Source organism: Aulonocara stuartgranti (genome assembly GCF_965226115.1).
Source record: "Aulonocara stuartgranti genome assembly, chromosome: 7".
Lineage (NCBI taxonomy): Eukaryota > Metazoa > Chordata > Actinopteri > Cichliformes > Cichlidae > Aulonocara > Aulonocara stuartgranti.
In genome coordinates this window covers 32,473,976-32,491,222 of record NC_138945.1, presented here as the reverse complement: position 1 = coordinate 32,491,222, position 17,247 = coordinate 32,473,976, and the positions used below count along the sequence as shown (strand labels likewise).

General features: G+C 46.6%; 2 protein-coding genes across 7 annotated transcripts in view; both read right to left on the bottom strand.

The window, feature by feature from the left end:
* rxraa (retinoid X receptor, alpha a) overlaps positions 1–17,247 on the bottom strand; it is a 223,862-nt gene that overhangs the window by 198,471 nt on the left and 8,144 nt on the right. The gene's annotated exons all lie outside the window — the stretch shown is intronic.
* LOC309710167 (E3 SUMO-protein ligase ZBED1-like) lies at positions 13,265–16,007 on the bottom strand. Its single transcript, XM_082539418.1, has 3 exons — positions 15,116–16,007; positions 14,311–14,930; positions 13,265–14,223 (listed from the first exon to the last, which is right to left on the bottom strand). Exons 1-3 carry the CDS (start codon positions 15,978–15,980, stop codon positions 13,828–13,830), a joined length of 1,881 nt encoding a protein of 626 aa, XP_082395544.1. The 5' UTR covers positions 15,981–16,007; the 3' UTR covers positions 13,265–13,827.

Genomic DNA, 17,247 nt, shown 5'->3' with positions numbered 1-17,247 from the left:
ACGAGGATGTTGCCGGGCAAGATTAAGAAGGAGACAGAGGACAGGGAGGTTCGTCCGCGCTCGCCTGCCCATAGAGTGAGGGAAACGGCGCTGCGGCTGTCTGCTGAGGCTGGATTTTCTCCAGGTTTGACTAGGCTCGGGAACTTTTCGCACAGCGGCCGCGATTCCGGCGGGAAGGAGTCGACCTCGCTTGGGGCGCCGTCACGTGATGTAAACAAACATGGCGGCGCCCAGCAAGCTGCAGCGAATATAAAAACGCCTAAGTTCAGCGGCAAGACGCCATGGGAAGTGTTTATTGCACAGTTTGAGCTGTTAGCTGTTGCAGCTGGCTGGTCTGAGGAACATATAGTGGGGCAAAAAAGTATTTAGTCAGCCACCGATTGTGCAAGTTCCCCCACTTAAAATGATGACAGAGGTCAGTAATTTGCACCAGAGGTACACTTCAACTGTGAGAGACAGAATGTGAAAAAAAAATCCATGAATCCACATGGTAGGATTTGCAAAGAATTTATTCGTAAATCAGGGTGGAAAATAAGTATTTGGTCAATAACAAAATTACAACTCAATACTTTGTAACATAACCTTTGTTGGCAATAACAGAGGTCAAACGTTTACTATAGGTCTTTACCAGGTTTGCACACACAGTAGCTGGTATTTTGGCCCATTCCTCCATGCAGATCTTCTCGAGAGCAGTGATGTTTTGGGGCTGTCGCCGAGCAACACGGACTTTCAACTCCCGCCACAGATTTTCTATGGGGTTGAGGTCTGGAGACTGGCTAGGCCACTCCAGGACTTTCAAATGCTTCTTACGGAGCCACTCCTTTGTTGCCCGGGCGGTGTGTTTTGGATCATTGTCATGTTGGAAGACCCAGCCTCGTTTCATCTTCAAAGTTCTCACTGATGGAAGGTGGTTTTGGCTCAAAATCTCACGATACATGGCCCCATTCATTCTGTCCTTAACACGGATCAGTCGTCCTGTCCCCTTGGCAGAAAAACAGCCCCATAGCATGATGTTTCCACCCCCATGCTTCACAGTAGGTATGGTGTTCTTGGGATGCAACTCAGTATTCTTCTTCCTCCAAACACGACGAGTTGAGTTTATACCAAAAAGTTCTACTTTGGTTTCATCTGACCACATGACATTCTCCCAATCCTCTGCTGTATCATCCATGTGCTCTCTGGCAAACTTCAGACGGGCCTGGACATGCACTGGCTTCAGCAGCGGTACACGTCTGGCACTGCGGGATTTGATTCCCTGTCGTTGTAGTGTGTTACTGATGGTGACCTTTGTTACTTTGGTCCCAGCTCTCTGCAGGTCATTCACCAGGTCCCCCCGTGTGGTTCTGGGATCTTTGCTCACCGTTCTCATGATCATTTTGACCCCACGGGATGAGACCTTGCGTGGAGCCCCAGATCGAGGGAGATTATCAGTGGTCTTGTATGTCTTCCATTTTCTGATGATTGCTCCCACAGTTGATTTTTTCACACCAAGCTGCTTGCCTATTGTAGATTCACTCTTCCCAGTCTGGTGCAGGTCTACAATACTTTTCCTGGTGTCCTTCGAAAGCTCTTTGGTCTTGGCCATGGCGGAGTTTGGAGTCTGACTGTTTGAGGCTGTGGACAGGTGTCTTTTATATGTCACAGGGTGGAAAGGGACAAGTCATCTAAGTTTGTCTACTATGCATGTTTTGCTGCGTTTTACCTTTTTAAGGTTTTAATATTGTACATTGGGTTATTTTATGAGTTTTACTGCATGTTTTAATGGTATTTATTTGGTGACTTGTCCTGGAAAAACTCCGCCCCTACCTGATAATAAACTGATCACACCTGCGAGAGATCCCAGAGAGGCCAATAAGAGGGCCTGGCAGACCAAAGGAAGGGTTCGACCGAGAGGCTTGAGAGACGGCCAGGAGTAAGTGGTGCCAGGCGGCGGCGGCGCCTGCAAGCCGAAGGGGCTGGTGGAGCCGGGCGTTAGGGGAGATGACCAGCGACTGGGGACGCGCCACCACCAGCGACTAGGGACGCGCAGCGGGCAGTCAGACGGCAATAACAACAAGAGCCAGCTTGTGCACTGCGGGAGAGCAGAAGCAGTGAGACAGCTGGTGCCGATTGCAGTTTTAAAGAAGCGGCGGGCGGAGTTGAGAGCTCTGCCCACCCGGGGTAAGTCTTTGACTTATCCCTTTTTATAAAGTAAAACTGTCGAAAGGAATAGTGACTGCCGCTCCCTCCCTTTCTTCAGTGCACCGGGACGTGGAATGCGGGGAGGAAGGCGAGGACTCCGCTGGGTTTCCCTCTTTTACTACTACGCTGGATTTCTTAGTTTTTTGTGACTTTTATGCCGTGGTGGATCCCACTGGACTTTTAATGTTGTGTTTTATTGATTTTTATTGTGTTATCCCTTGGCCAAGGTTGTTTTAATTCATTTTACATTTTTAACTATTTAAATATAATAAATTATATTTTTAATCTTACAGTTTAAATTGTGTGCTTTCCCTTGGCGGCTCCACTGCTCTGCCCGTTTTGAGGAAGGTTTCCTTCCTTTTAAAAACACAAAACATCTTGGAAATAAAATCAGCCTTTCCGTTCCGTTACATATACAGATGATGAGTTCAAACAGGTGCCATTCATACAGGTAACGAGTGGGGGACAGAAAAGCTTCTTACAGAAGATGTTACAGGTCTGTGAGAGCCAGAGATTTTCTTTGTTTGAGGTGACCAAATACTTATTTTCCACCCTAATTTACGAATAAATTCTTTACAAATCCTACCATGTGAATTCATGGATTTTTTTTTTTCACATTCTGTCTCTCACAGTTGAAGTGTACCTCTGGTGCAAATTACTGACCTCTGTCATCATTTTAGGTGGGGGAACTTGCACAATCGGTGGCTGACTAAATACTTTTTTACCCCACTGTAAAGCTCTCCAATTGGCTTTGTGCCTGTGTGAGGATGCAGCTGCATGCTGACCGAGGAGCAAAGGAGAGATTATAATGCTCTGGTTGGGGCACTTCAGAGGCACTTCGGGCAGTATAACCAACCAGGTCGGAGTTCCACAACAGACGCAGATTGCCAGGAGAGCCCCTTCGCATTTTGACCCATGAAGTAGAGTGTCTTTGCCGGAGGGCGTATGACAGCATGCCACCATCAGTGCAGGCGGAGTTAGCTCAGGACCAGTTCCTGCAGGCCCTGAGCCCTAAAGAGCTCCGTATGCAAACTCAGCTTGTTCGACCGGCCACACTCAGTGCAGCCCTGGAACTAGCGTTGGAGAGGGAGATGCTTGCAGGATCCTCTGGGGACACTGATGACACACATGTGGTGAGGGCTATGTCAGCACCTGTGGAGCAGATGGAGATGCCAGCGGGCCTGTGCAGTTTGGTTCAGACGGCTTCTCTGCAGTCGCCTTCCCCTCGGGCTGGCCCACACCGCCGACCACAGAGCTGCTGGGGATGTAGACAAGTCGGACACCTCATCAGGCAGTGCCCAAAGCTTGCAGCGGTTCAGGGAAACGCCCACGGGCCCGTGTAGGCGGGAGTACACGGGCCAGGGAGAACGATATCCCCACACCACCGCCATCTCCACCCTGTGTGGTCATTGCTGTGGGCTGGACCCAGGTTGGCAACTTTTGCCATGTTCCAGTGACGATTGTGGGGGTGTCCTGTACGGCCCTTCTGGACACGGGATCCAATGCAACGCTGGTCCGACCCAATGTTGTCCCAGCCGGAGCTGCTGTGCAACCAACTAATGTGTAACTTAAGACTGTGACCGGTGATCTGGCCCCAATTAGAGGGAGGGGAGTGTTCCAGTTTAAGGTGGGGGACCTCGGTGTGCCTTATGCTGCCTGGGTGGCTGACGTGCAGGATGCCTGCATCCTTGGGCTGGATTTTTTGTGAGCCATTGGTGGTGTACTGGACTTAGGCAAAGGCTTCCTCGTGCTCCCTGATGGGAAGAAGGTGCAGCTTATTCCTCCCCCGGTCTGCCCAGCATCTGCCGCGGCGTCCACCTCCACCTCGGAGACCCCTGCAGACCCGCCAGCAGAACAGCAAGTGGGGGAGGAGGAGAGGCTCTCAGCAGTGAGGAGCATCTGGTCAAAGAAGTGTGAGGGGCTGACTCCACAGCAGCAAGAGAGTCTATGGCAGGTACTAAGAGAGTTTAGTGACATTTTTGCCCTGAAAGAAAGTGATGTTGGCTTGACACACTTGGTAGAGCACGTCATTGAGACCGGGGATGCCCAGCCTATTAAAGTGCGCCCCCGCCGCCTGCCCCTGGCTCATCAGGAGGCCGCTGACAGAGAGTTGTGTGAAATGATGAAGGCGGGCATCATAGAGCCATCTGATAGCCCGTGGGCCTCCGCTGTGGTGATGGTGCCTAAGAAAAATAGCCCAAGGATGCATTTCTGTGTGGACTACAGACCACTCAACAAAGTGACGAAAAAGGACTCTTACCCCCTTCCCAGGATTGATGAGTCTCTCGATTTAGTAGCCGGATCCTCCTGGTTCTCCACCCTGGACCTGCGGAGTGGCTACTGGCAGGTGCCACTGTCCCCTGAATCCAGACCGAAGACAGCCTTCTGCACTAACAGGGGACTATGGCAGTTCAAAGTCCTGAGCTTTGGTCTGTGCAACGCTCCTGCGACCTTCGAGAGACTTATGGACAGTGTGCTGGCTGGCGTCCCACGGCAACGGTGTCTGGTTTACCTGGATGATCTTCTAGTACACGGGAGCTCCTTTGATGCTGCCCTGGATGCCCTGAGACAAGTGTTGGGGAGGGTGGCGGCTGCAGGCCTGAAGCTGTACCCCGACAAGTGCCACTTCATGAGGAGGGAGGTGGAGTTTCTGGGCCGCAAGCTCGGTCATGAGGGCATCAGCACTTTGGAGGAAAAAATTCACACCATTACTGAGTGGCCCACACCAGCGGACCAGAAACAGCTCAAAAGCTTCCTAGGACTGGCGTCTTATTACAGGAGGTTTGTGAAGGGCTTTTCCTCCATAGCTGCACCACTCTTCCGCCTGCTGCAGAAGGACCGTGACTTCATCTGGACCCAGGACTGTCAGCAGGCATTCAACACTCTCTGCAGATCGCTGACAGAGTCCCCAGTCCTCGCCCCCCCTGACCCCACCCTGCCTTTTGTCCTGGACACTGACGCAAGTAATGTGGGGCTGGGAGCTGTGTTGTCGCAGGTTGGGCCGGAAGGTGAGAAGGTGGTGGAGTACTTCAGCCGGGTCCTAAACAGGAGTGAGCGGCGCTACTGTGTCACACGACGAGAGCTGCTGGCTGTGGTGGCAGGGGTGAGACACTTTAAGTACTACCTGTGTGGCACATCATTTGTTATCAGAACTGATCATGCTGCCCTCCAGTGGCTGATGTCTTTCAGGGAGCCAGAGGGACAGGTGGCTCGCTGGCTGGAGGAGCTCCAAGCCTTCAATTTCACTGTGGAGCACAGAGCAGGGACGCACCATTCTAACGCAGACGCCCTCTCTCGCCGCCCATGTGCTGCAGCTGGCTGCCGTTACTGTGAGAAGCGAGAGGAGATAGAGCGGGAACTCACAACAATAGACGGAGCAACGCAGCTCGCCTGCAGGGCTCTTCTGGTGGTGGATGCAGCGGAGTGGAGGGCACGGCAGGAACAAGACACTGACCTGCTGCCAGTCCTGCAGTGGCTGGAGAGGGAGGAGCAACCCCTTTGGGATGAGGTCACTGGGTTTTCCATCTGTACCAGGGGGCTGTGGGCCAAGTTTGCAGCTCTCAGGCTGAAGGAGGGGGTGTTGGAGCGTGCCTGGAAGGATCCTGCCACAGGGAGGTGGCAGGTTGTGGTGCCAAGGTCGCTGAGGTTCAGCTGTGCTGGAAGCCTGCCATGGGAGCACTGGCTCTGGCCACTTTGGGGTCTCCAAGACCCTCCACCGCCTCCGCCAGGGCTACTACTGGGGTCAGCAGCGGAGGGATGTAGAGGACTTTTGCCGCAGCTGTGATGCATGTTCCTCGCACAAAGGGCCTCAGGACCAGTCCCGGGCTCAGCTTCAGCAGCAACCAGCAGGAGCTCCAATGGAGCGAGTAGCTGTGGACGTCATGGGCCCATTTCCTCGTACAGACAGAGGAAACCGCTATGTTCTTGTGGCGATGGACTATTTTACCAAGTGGCCGGAAGCATATGCCATCCCAGATCAGGAGGCTGAGACTGTCGCTGATGTATTAGTGGAGGGGATGTTCAGCCGCTTTGGAACAGCAGAGACCCTCCACAGTGACCAGGGGCGTAACTTTGAGTCCAAGGTATTTGCTGCCATGTGTGAACGCCTTGGGATTAAGAAGACCCGCACCACCCCACTTCACCCCCAAAGCGATGGACTGGTGGAAAGGTTTAACAGGACGCTGGCCCAGCAGCTATCCATCCTTACCTCAGAACACCAACGGGACTGGGACTACCATCTTCCCCTTATCCTCATGGCCTACAGGTCGGCAGTGCAAGACTCCACCTAATGTTCGCCTGCCCTGCTCATGTTAGGGAGAGAGCTGAGAACTCCTGCAGAGTTGGCTTTTGGAAAGCGCCAGAGGCACCACCAGGCCGGGACTACGCAAGGAAGCTTCAGGACCGGCTGGATTCTGCACATTCCTACGCCCGGGAGCAGCTGGCAAAGGCAGGCCTGCGCCAAAAGAGGAATTATGACATCACCACTAAGGGGAGGCACTTCCGTGCTGGGGAGCTGGTGTGGGTCTACAGCCCAAAGAGAAAGAAGGGACGGTGTCCTAAACTGGATAGCAGCTGGGTGGGACCCTGCAGCATCCTGGAGCGAGTGGGGGAAGTTGTTTACAGGGTGCAGTTGCCTCCTAGAGGGAGGAAAGTGGCGCTGCACAGAGACCGGACGGCCCCCTACAGAGGGCAGTCCCTCCCCTCCTTCCCTGAGGGACGTGTACAGAGCTTCCATGACCCTGCACAGAGGGACCCCCGGCTGGAGCTGCGTTCCCCTCCCTCGGACTCTTCACCTCAAAGCCCCGAAGCTCCGTGTACACCCCAGGGGCTCAGGAGGTCAAGGAGGGAACGTAGGCTACTACCCCGCCTCAGAGACTGTGTTGTTCCCTCGGGGACGAGGAACTTATTGCTGGGGGGACAGTGTAATGATGATTAAATGTTATTTTACAGTGACATGTTGGTTATCTCTGCACACTGTTGTTATTTCTTTAAGATACATGTTTGGTTGTGCTGCAGGAAATAGGGAGTTAATGTGTGCAGGAAGGGGAGGGGGGTCCTTGTTGTTGTGTGACTGTGCGGGGCTGAAGTGAAGTGTTGTACGAGGGCACTCTCCCCAGAGTTAACGGCCCGTTTGCCTGTGTTACCGAATAAACGGACAAACTGAGATCCAACCGTCTGGTTCTTGTGAACGTTACAGTATGTTTTCATAGTATTTCCATGTTGAGCTTAACAACCGATGTATGGAGCCACAGCTGGACAGGCTGTCGGTGTTGTGTATTGAGGGGGGAAAGGAAGCGATTTGTTTCGTACTTTTTCCAAATTGGTTTACCTTGGTGAAGAGGACAGAAGCCTTATTCGGGAGTACTTGGTAAGTCATTTAAGTCATTGTAAGCAAGTCATCTATACACACACTTTTTAGATTGGTGTGTGTGTGATATACACACACACACATACGTATACGTGGAGACAGCAGTCGCCTTATTATTCTTACACACAACACAAAACTATCCACAACACTACACACTAACTACACAACACATTAACTACACACTCCAAACTCACAAATCTCTCACATCTCAAAACTCTCTCTCTCTCTTTTTCTGCTCTCTCTCTCTCTCCTCGTCACTCCTTCCCCCTCTTCTTAAGCAACTAAATGTCATGTTGCCATATCATTTTTTTGATTGGTGGACATGGTGCATTTTTTCACCAACAGGAACTGGCTGTTTTTTGTTTACTCATAAGCAGAGAGTGCTTGCTAGTGCTGTCCTTAGTAAACGTGACGAAAAAACAGGCGTATATATTGTTTATCATAACTCTGGTTTTACGTGGCATATCAACACAATTTAAAAACTATATCACCTTGTTGCTTTGTCTTGAAGTGGTCATGTGATTGGCTTACCCCGACTACTTTATGCTCCCTCAGTCAAACAGCAGCACTCATGCGATTGTTTTGCCCACTTAGCTCCAGGTGTTGTGCCAAAAAGTGATCGTCTGCCAAAAAGTGATCGTCTGCCAAGAAGTGATTGCCGTCTGTGGAAGCGCGCGCAGCTGCTTGAAGCTGTAGCACCCAGATTACTTACAGCTACTTCCGTGCAACTGATATAAGATGCGGTAAGCTGAACACAGCTTCAAACGTCTGTTTGTTGAAAAATAGTAACGCGACCGTGCAGCATTTTCTTGTTCGTAACGGCGTTGTAACGAAAGGAATAGTAATTAGTTGGATTACTCGTTACTGAAAAAAGTAACGCTGTTAGTAACGCCATTACTTGTAACGCCGTTATTCCCATCACTGTACCTTACACAATATGAGTACTCTTATCGATCATAATAAACACAAACTGGTGTTTTTAACTACTGGATAAATCACAAAATGAACCCCTGGCACTTGTGGTGTTCAAGGTTCAAGGTTCTTTATTTGTCACATGCATAGTTATACAAGTATAACACACAGTGAAATGTAGCCTGACACGCTCCTCGACATGTGCAAAAATTGGGGGGGGGTGTAGAGGAAGAACATTATATATCTACATATAGTATATACACTGGGTGAATGTGCAGTAGTAGCAGCAAGCAGGTGAATTCTGTACATTAATATGAATAGACATCTGACTATTTTACAGGATAGACAATATAAACATATTTAAAATTAAAGGAATTTGAAATGTACATTGTGCCTTGGTTTAGAGTGTTTGGAAGAGAGTCCTGTCTCAGTCAATTATAGATGATGTGAGAGGGCGGGTGTGTGTGTTTAGGGCACGGATGGCTTGGGGATAGAAGCTCCTCTTGAGTCTCTCTGTCCTTGCCCGGAAGATGCGGAACCTTCTACCAGATTGCAGAAGTTGGAACAGTTTGTTGCCAGGATGGGACGGGTCCTTCAGTATCTGCGCTGCTCTAGTCCGGCATCTCCTGGTGTAGGTGTCCTGAAGCGGGGAGAGAGCAATCCTGCAGCAGCGTTCTGCTGTACAGATCACTCTCTGGAGAGCTTTTTGGTCCTTCACACCACGATGTCATGTTCTGTGTGAGGATGCTCTCCACAGCGCCTGTATAGAAAATCCTGAGGATCTTTGGAGAGACCCTGAACTTCCTCAGTTGTCGTAGGTGATACAGGCGCTGCCTAGCCTTTTTGGTCTGGACCTGAATGTGGGCAGCCCATGTCAGGTCTGAGGAGATGTGGACAGCAAGATACTTGAAGGACTGCACCCTCTCCACTGGAGCTCCATTGATGATAATGGGCTTGTAGTCTCTGTGCTGACCCCTTCTGAAGTCCACCACCAGCTCCTTGGTCTTGCTGACGTTCAGCTGGAGGTGGTTGTCCTGGCACCACGATACCAGATTCTTCACTTCATCCATGTAGGCCGCCTCATCATTGTTGGAGATGGCACCCAACACCACTGTGTCATCAGCAAACTTCACAATGGTGTTGGAGCCGTGGGTGGCCACACAGTAAGTAAGTAAGTAAGTAAAACTTTATTTATATAGCACCTTTCAAGATAAAAATCACAAAGTGCTTCACAGAAGCTAAAACCTAAAAATAAAAATCAACTAAAAGCAAGTTTAAAAAGATGGGTTTTTAGCTGTTTTTTAAAAGTGACCACTGAGTCCACAGATCTCAGGCTCAAAGGGAGAGAGTTCCACAATCTGGGGGCCACAGTTACAAAAGCTTTGTCGCCTTTTGTTTTCAGCCTCGTGTGCTGGACAGCAAGCCAGCCCTGGTCACATGACCTCAGGGACCTGCTGGGAATGTATGGATGCAAAAGTTCACTTATATATGTTGGTGCTTGTCCATGCAGGGCCCTGAAAGTCGAGGTCAAAACCTTAAACTGGATCCTGAATTTAACGGGGAGCCAGTGCAGCTGAATCAGCAGGGGTGTGACATGGGAAAACTTGGAGGACTTGGTCAGAAGCTTTGCAGCAGCATTCTGAACAACTTGCAGACGATCCAAAGAGGCTTTACATAAACAAGTAAACAAAGAATTACAGTAGTCCAGACGAGATGAAACAAATGCATGAATGACAATTTCTAATTCGGAGCGCGATACAATGGGACTCAGCTTAGCAATGTTTCTCAAGTGATAAAAACAGGAGCGAACCAAAGATTTTACATGGGCATCCAAAGTCAGAGCTGAGTCAATACTAACACCAAGGCTCCTGATAGACGGTTTTGCAAATGTAGCAAGTGGACCCAAGTTTTCCATAACACTAGGTACAAAAGTTTTAGGAGCACAAACAAGAACTTCAGTCTTCTCCTCATTTAGTTGAAGAAAGTTTCCAGCCTCCCTCTACACAGTCTGAAGTGTAGAGGGAGTAGAGCAGTGGCGAGAGGACACATCCCTGAGGTGCTCCTGTGTTGATGGTGATGCTGTTGGAGAAGCACCTGCCCACCCTCACCACCTGAGTTCTGCCAGTGAGGAAGTCCAACACCCATGCACACAGACGGCTGTTAAGTCCCAGTTCCCTCAGCTTTGTGAACAGTCTGCAGGGCACTATTGTGTTAAACGCTGAACTGTAATCAACAAACAGCATTCGCACATAGTTACCCTGTTTCTTGTCCACATGGCTGAGAGTGGTGTGTAGGACGTGGGCGATGGCATCCTCTGTGGATCTGTTGGATCTGTAGGCAAACTGCAGCGGATCTGTGGTGTCTGGGATGGAGCAAGAGATGATGTTCTTCAGCAGCCTCTCAAACACCTTCATTACTACTGAGGTCAGTGCAACTGGCCGGTAATCGTTCAGGGATGAGGGTTTGCTGTTCTTGGGCACAGGGATGATGGTGGATCTTTTGAAGCATGTGGGGACCACAGACTTCGCCAGGGACTCGTTGACGATGTAAGTGAACACACCTGCTAGCTGGTCAGCACAGCAGCGCAGCAGACGGCCGGTGATGCCGTCTGGCCCCGCCGCTTTCCTTGTGTTCACTCTCCTCAGTGCCGCTTGGACGTCATGCTCCGCGATGCTGGTCACCGGTCTCTTGCTGATGATGTCACTGTCCTCGGTAGTCAGGCGGTAGATAGCATTAGCCGCCTGGCTAACCTCGAAACGGGCGTAGAACCGATTCAGCTCGTTGGTGAATGCAGAGTCGGCGTTGATCGGCGCAGTGTCCCTGGCTTTGTAGTCCGTAATGGTGCGTAGTCCGTGCCACATACTCCATGTGTCGCCCTGGTGACGTTCCCGGTACCGGCGTTTGGCATCTCTCACCGCGCGCCGCACGCCGTATGAGGCCGCTTTGTAGGCGCTCATATCGCCAGTGGCGAGACCCGCGTTGTAGGAGGCGGTCCTGGCGTTTACTGCAGTGCGGATCGATCTGTCCATCCATGGTTTCTGGTTTGGGAATGTGGTGACTCTCGCAGTGGGGATAATCTCCTCCGCTAGCATGTTGACGAAGCATACTGCTACTTCCGTAAACTCGTTGATGTTGACTGCGCATGCTCTGAACATGTCCCAGTCTACGTCGTTGAGTGCGTCCTGTAGCGTAGCTTCTGATTGGGCAGTCCACCGTTACAATCAGTGTTGGGTAAGTTACTTTAAAAAAGTAATTAATTACTAATTACTTAGTCAATATTGTATTTAAAATACTTATCTAATTACTGTCAGAAAAGTAACTTAATTACTCAATAAGTAATTTAACTAAATACTTTTTAAAATCCCTATAAACCTTGAGTGGACAAACAATAGAAATTGAACTCTTTAAATAATAAATACATTTTTTTAAAGACTGAGACTCTACAGTACACAGTGGTAGCATCTCTTCCACAATAAAGGCTGCAATTATTTTTTTTTTAAGCTCACCTTCAGACGCTTTCTGTGCTGCTGAAGTAAAATCACGTTTTGCCTGCTTAGCAGGAGTTGCCGCGGTGTTCTCCATGGATGATGAACAAGGATCACTCAGAAGTGTTCGTCTATGCTCTCGTGTCAGGCACTTCAGTAGATTACTCATGCTATTAACAGCGGCTGATAGTTTTTTCTCCCCAGGACATAGCTTACAAATTACCATAATGTTCTTGTCTGCTTGTTTCAGAAAAGTGAAGATACGGGAATATTTCCATTTCATAAAGCTTCAGCCGAGTCCGACAGTTTCCGCTTTAGAATACGACTATGCAGCAAACTGGCGCGAAATGACATGCACCTGCACTACAGCGATGTTAAAGCGGCAGAGTTTACTTCTACGTTTAGATAACAAATTTTTGAAATTAAATAATGATATTCAGCGAGTTTAATTATTTTACAATGTAACGCAAGTACATTGTAAGTAACTGTAATTAAAATACCTAAAAACTAACAGTATTTAGTTACTCTATTTTTTCAGTGGAAAAGGAATTTAATTACAGTAACACGTTACTTAGTAACACATTACACCCAACACTGGTTACAATGCACACTGAATTATTGCGATTGTGCAAGGTTTAACTGCATAGCAATCAAAATGTAAATGCTGTTGACATTTACTGAATATTTAATTCCCTAAATCACTGCAAAGGTGACCAAATATGCTTTTGCTCTCAATGTCAGCAAAGAACAAATACAACCACAATTACACACCATACATGGTTTAAAAGGGTTGTGGAAACCAGGTACTAATTTAAATCTACAGTACAACAATTCAATAAAATCAGAAACCATAATAGCAAATCTAATGATGAATGTCAGATACAGATAAATTGTTTTTCATTATAAATTCTTGTATTGTCTATTAGCGGAGGTTCTCTGGCTATTCAAAGCTTTATATTTTCATTTAGCTTAAACATTTTATTGCTGATACATTTAAACAGGAAAAGAATAATGGTTGCAGAGTAAGTGCATATGTTTCCATACAAGTGACAATTACTTCCCGCAATAATTACTATGGGAACAAATCAAGAATCCAGCTGATAATATAGTGGTGGATTGACTTAAGCATGGACAACCACTTTTTCAAAACATGAAACATTTTTTCTAGAAATCACTCAAAAGAAGTGCATTCACACACATGACTTGGCATCATATGTTTCCTCCTGCACACCCTTCCTTGTGTGGATCTGTGGGCACCTCTAAAGTAAAAGTGTGTGACATTTGGGGAAGGATAACTATAGAAAGTAGGGCTGCACGATATTAGGAAAACCTGCGATGTGCGATAACTGTGATCAATACTGCGATAACGATATGACTTGCGATAAAATAAATAGCAAAAAAAAAACAAAAAACAAATACATAATTTCCGTTTTACTGCACAGTTTTATTTAATGAAAGCTGCTGTATTAGCAGTGTAACAACAAAGTGCAGTCAAACATTGAAACATTGCCCCCATAAAAAAATTTCTGAGGCTTGAATTCTGAAAGACATCCTTCCCGGTCTCTATAATTAGTTTTAAATAAACATAACTTAAATTATACTGCAAATTATCTCTATGCAGTTGTTCATCATTTTACCACTCACCAAGTAGTTATGATGCAAGTCAAAACTGGAGTGGAAACTTTACTAGATTAAACTATAGGTAAGAACTTGTCTGCTGTGGGAACACACCAAAGAACAATTGTCTACCTTTGTGGTCGTACTGGCCAAGACTAATATTATCAACAATTAAGAACAATGTAGGTAGTGTATTTTTGTAATTTTTTGAAAAAAAAAAAAGGTTTCTCTATCTTGCATTCATCCTTCCTGAGTGAATGTTTTTTATGGCAAGTTCTTGTTAAGGAAAACCAACATGTTTACTCTCCAAGGTTTTAAACATGTGCGCTGACATGTTACTATGTTTCCTGATGTACTAAAAAGTCTCTCTGAAGGTGAGCTACTTGCAGGTATGCAGAGATACTTCCTTGCAAGCTTGCTTAGCTGTGGGAATGTCATTTTGTGGAGTTTCCACCATGCCAAGGGGTCTTCCTCACTGTCTATGGCCGTGGATAGCAAGTAGCTGTTAAGCTCAGCTTCAACAGCTTGTGAGAGATGCATAAAAGAGGAGGTAGGGATTGGAGCTGCCTTGAAGAAACTGCCCAGGGACTTTTTTGCCTTCTTCAGGGGACGACTGGGTGGATCATCTGTCTGGGCCTCTGGTTCAGCGGAGCTTCTCTCCTGGAACAGAAAGCAGATTATAAGAAAAGTAAACATTTTGGACTAAATATGAATTGAAAGGTTTTATATATAAGCATGCATGAATACCTTCTGTGCCACTGCTTCCATTTCTGACATCACTCTGGTCTTGATGTCTGAGACTCGATCAGTGCTGGTGTAGCTGACTTTAAATCTGGGATCCATGAAGCACGCCATGTCCATAAGTTCCTGGGTAGCTGGATTTTCATATTTAGTAATCAGATACTCGAGGATTTTCTTCTTAATTGATTTTGTCAAATCACTGTCTTCTTCCTTCTCTGCAAGCACCGACGTCTTCATCAGATGAAGGACTGGTTTTACATATGAAACACTAACGTAGCTCTCACCAGACAGGGCATCTGTAAAGTCTTGCAGGGGGTGTAATGCCTGGTTGACAGACTCCAGTACCTCAAGATCCTGCCAAGTAGGAATCAAGTGTCTTGATTTCTTGTCTGCTGAGATGACATCAGAAATGGCCCGCTGCTGCTCCAGGACTCTCTCAATCATCTTCTGCCTGGAACCCCACCTGGTTGGGCATTCTGTGATCAGTGTGTGCTCTGGGAGGTTGAGCTTCTGCTGTGCTTTTTTCAGAGCCATCTTTGCTTTCCAGCTGTGGCAAAAATGTCCAACTAACTTTTTGCAAAGTCCAATGGCTCGGGCAATGCGGGCATCATCTTTGATAGAATTTTCTGGAGAAATAAGAGGAAACAAAAAAACTGTCATGTTTAAAACCTTTTTTTTAAAAAAAAAAAACTAATTGAAATTTATAACTAAAGTTGTCTAAAAAGGTAACATTATCCTTATCAATATCAATTTGATAATAATGTATAGCACATTTTCATTGCTAAAAAGATCTGCCTTGAATAAAACTTACCGATTGCAAGGTGCAGCCTGTGTCCAAAACACTGAAGTCTGACCCAGTTGTTTAGCTCCGTGGCTCTCACAACATTGGCACCGTTGTCTGTGGTGATGCACACTTGTCGATCTTCTTTAAGATCCCAGCTGGCTAACACCTCACGTAATACATGGGCTATATTTTCACTAGTGTGGGAGTCTGGAAAATACACAGTCTCTAGACACCGTGTTTTCAGTTCAAAGTCTTCGGTGAGGAAGTGCACTGTGAAACTCATATATGGTTCCGTTGTACGACTTGACCATAGGTCTGTAGTGCTTGCGTAGTTTTCAGCTTGGCTCAGTTCAAACATGACGGTCTTGCGGCATGTTTCATACATTTGTGGAATGGCGACATGTGAAAAGTAGTTTCGTGAGGGGATGCGGTATCTCTGGTCCACTTTATGTATCAGACTGGTGAAGCCCTCTCTGCTAACTGTATTTATAGGCATCATGTCTTTAGCCAAAAAATGTGTAATGGCCTCTGTTATTTCTTTGTACCGCTTCGACGTTTTCTCATAAGGAATTCCACTTGAAAAACTCTGATACAGAGACGGCTGTTGGACTGCTGCGCTCTTTGTCTTAACATTAGCAACCTTTGTTTGGCTAGCCCTATCTTTCTGGAACTCTTCAAACAGTTCTCTGTGGTTGTATTGAAGATGATGGTGGAGATTAGTCGTGTTTCCTCTGGTGGTTGCCACGAGTGTTCGGCAAGTTTTGCAGAGTACCTGTGTTTGGAGAACGTCGTCTTTATCAAATCCAAAGTACCTCCAAATAAGTGAGGTACTATTTTTTTTTTTAGCCACGAGTTCAGTAGCATTCTCGTCACGCGTCTCGCTCTCAGCCATTACAACTCTGACTCGTTGCTGCAGCGTTGTTCGCGCCTGACCTGCGTAGGAGGCGGGCCTCTAATCCATTTGATTGGTTAATGCCGTGAAGGGCTCTATTCGACTGGTCAAATGTGTAAATGGATTTCTTTGATTGGTAAATTCTTTACAGCACGTGTGTAAACATTTTAAGGTACCCAATTATCGCAGTTTACGCCGTCTTTTGCGATGGGCCCATCGCGCAGGCTGATATCGCGATGACAATAAATTTTCGATTTATCGTGCAGCCCTAATAGAAAGTATCCCAAACTTTTTTTTCTGTCTAAATTGTTCAGTGTTTATTAAAACAACTTTTCCTGCCCTGTTGTTCTGAAACCCCATATAAACATATAAGGTACATTTGTTATTGTTAGGCTCCAGAAAACTTTGAAATAATATTAAAGAAAAAGTTCTTAAGGCAAGAGTATGTGCAAAAAAGAAAATGTGCCAGTTATTAAGAAAAATCTTAATGAAAGGAAAGAAGAATATAAAACCCCAGGCAGCTCTGTCAACTAAAATAAAATAAAAAAATCAGCCTTACTGCAAGCTGCCATGTTCTCTTTCCTTTCCTGCTCAATTCCCAATATTCATGCCTTCCTATCTTCACCTGCATGGACTCTTACACAAGTAGGGAAGGTATGATCCTTCCAAGAAATCTAAAAAGATATGTGTCCTTATTAAAATACTAGCAGCAAGCACAACACTTTTAATGAACATTTTTTATGAATGCATTTATGTGTATGTTCTTTCAGTGACAATGCATGCTTAAATAGCTGTTACATCTAGACAAGGCCATTGTAAGATGCTTTAAATGCTCATTATTTAAATACACCTCTTACACTACAATGTTATCAAAAATATGAATATTTCCATGCTGAATGTTTTAAGCAGTTTCATATTTTTCACAGTACCAATGCAATAATACCACTCAATTTCTCACTCTCTCTTAACCTGACAAGTTGACATGCACACTGCGGTGCCCACAAAACCCTGCTTTCTCTCACACAATCAATCACTCACGTAGTCATGGTGCTGTATCTTGCTGTCATGCTACAGCATTGTTCCAGTTTTATTCCATTGTTATCTTTTCATAAGGATCCATCCTCAGCGTTTCTGCAATTTTCCCATTTGACATATTTTTCTACATTTTATATCAAAGTCGAAATTGCAGTGCAATGACAACATTAGAACTTCATATCCACACCTGCTACAAAATGCACACAGTTAGAAGGAAGCATGATTTAACTCA

Coding starts and splice junctions, on each gene's coding strand:
- LOC309710167 (XM_082539418.1), bottom strand. CDS start 15,980: ATGGCTGAGAGCGAGACGCGTGACGAGAATGCTACTGAACTCGTGGCT. Junction 14,931..15,115: donor CAGGCTGCACCTTGCAATCG/GTAAGTTTTATT, acceptor TTATTTCTCCAG/AAAATTCTATCAAAGATGAT. Junction 14,224..14,310: donor TGGAAGCAGTGGCACAGAAG/GTATTCATGCAT, acceptor TTTCTGTTCCAG/GAGAGAAGCTCCGCTGAACC.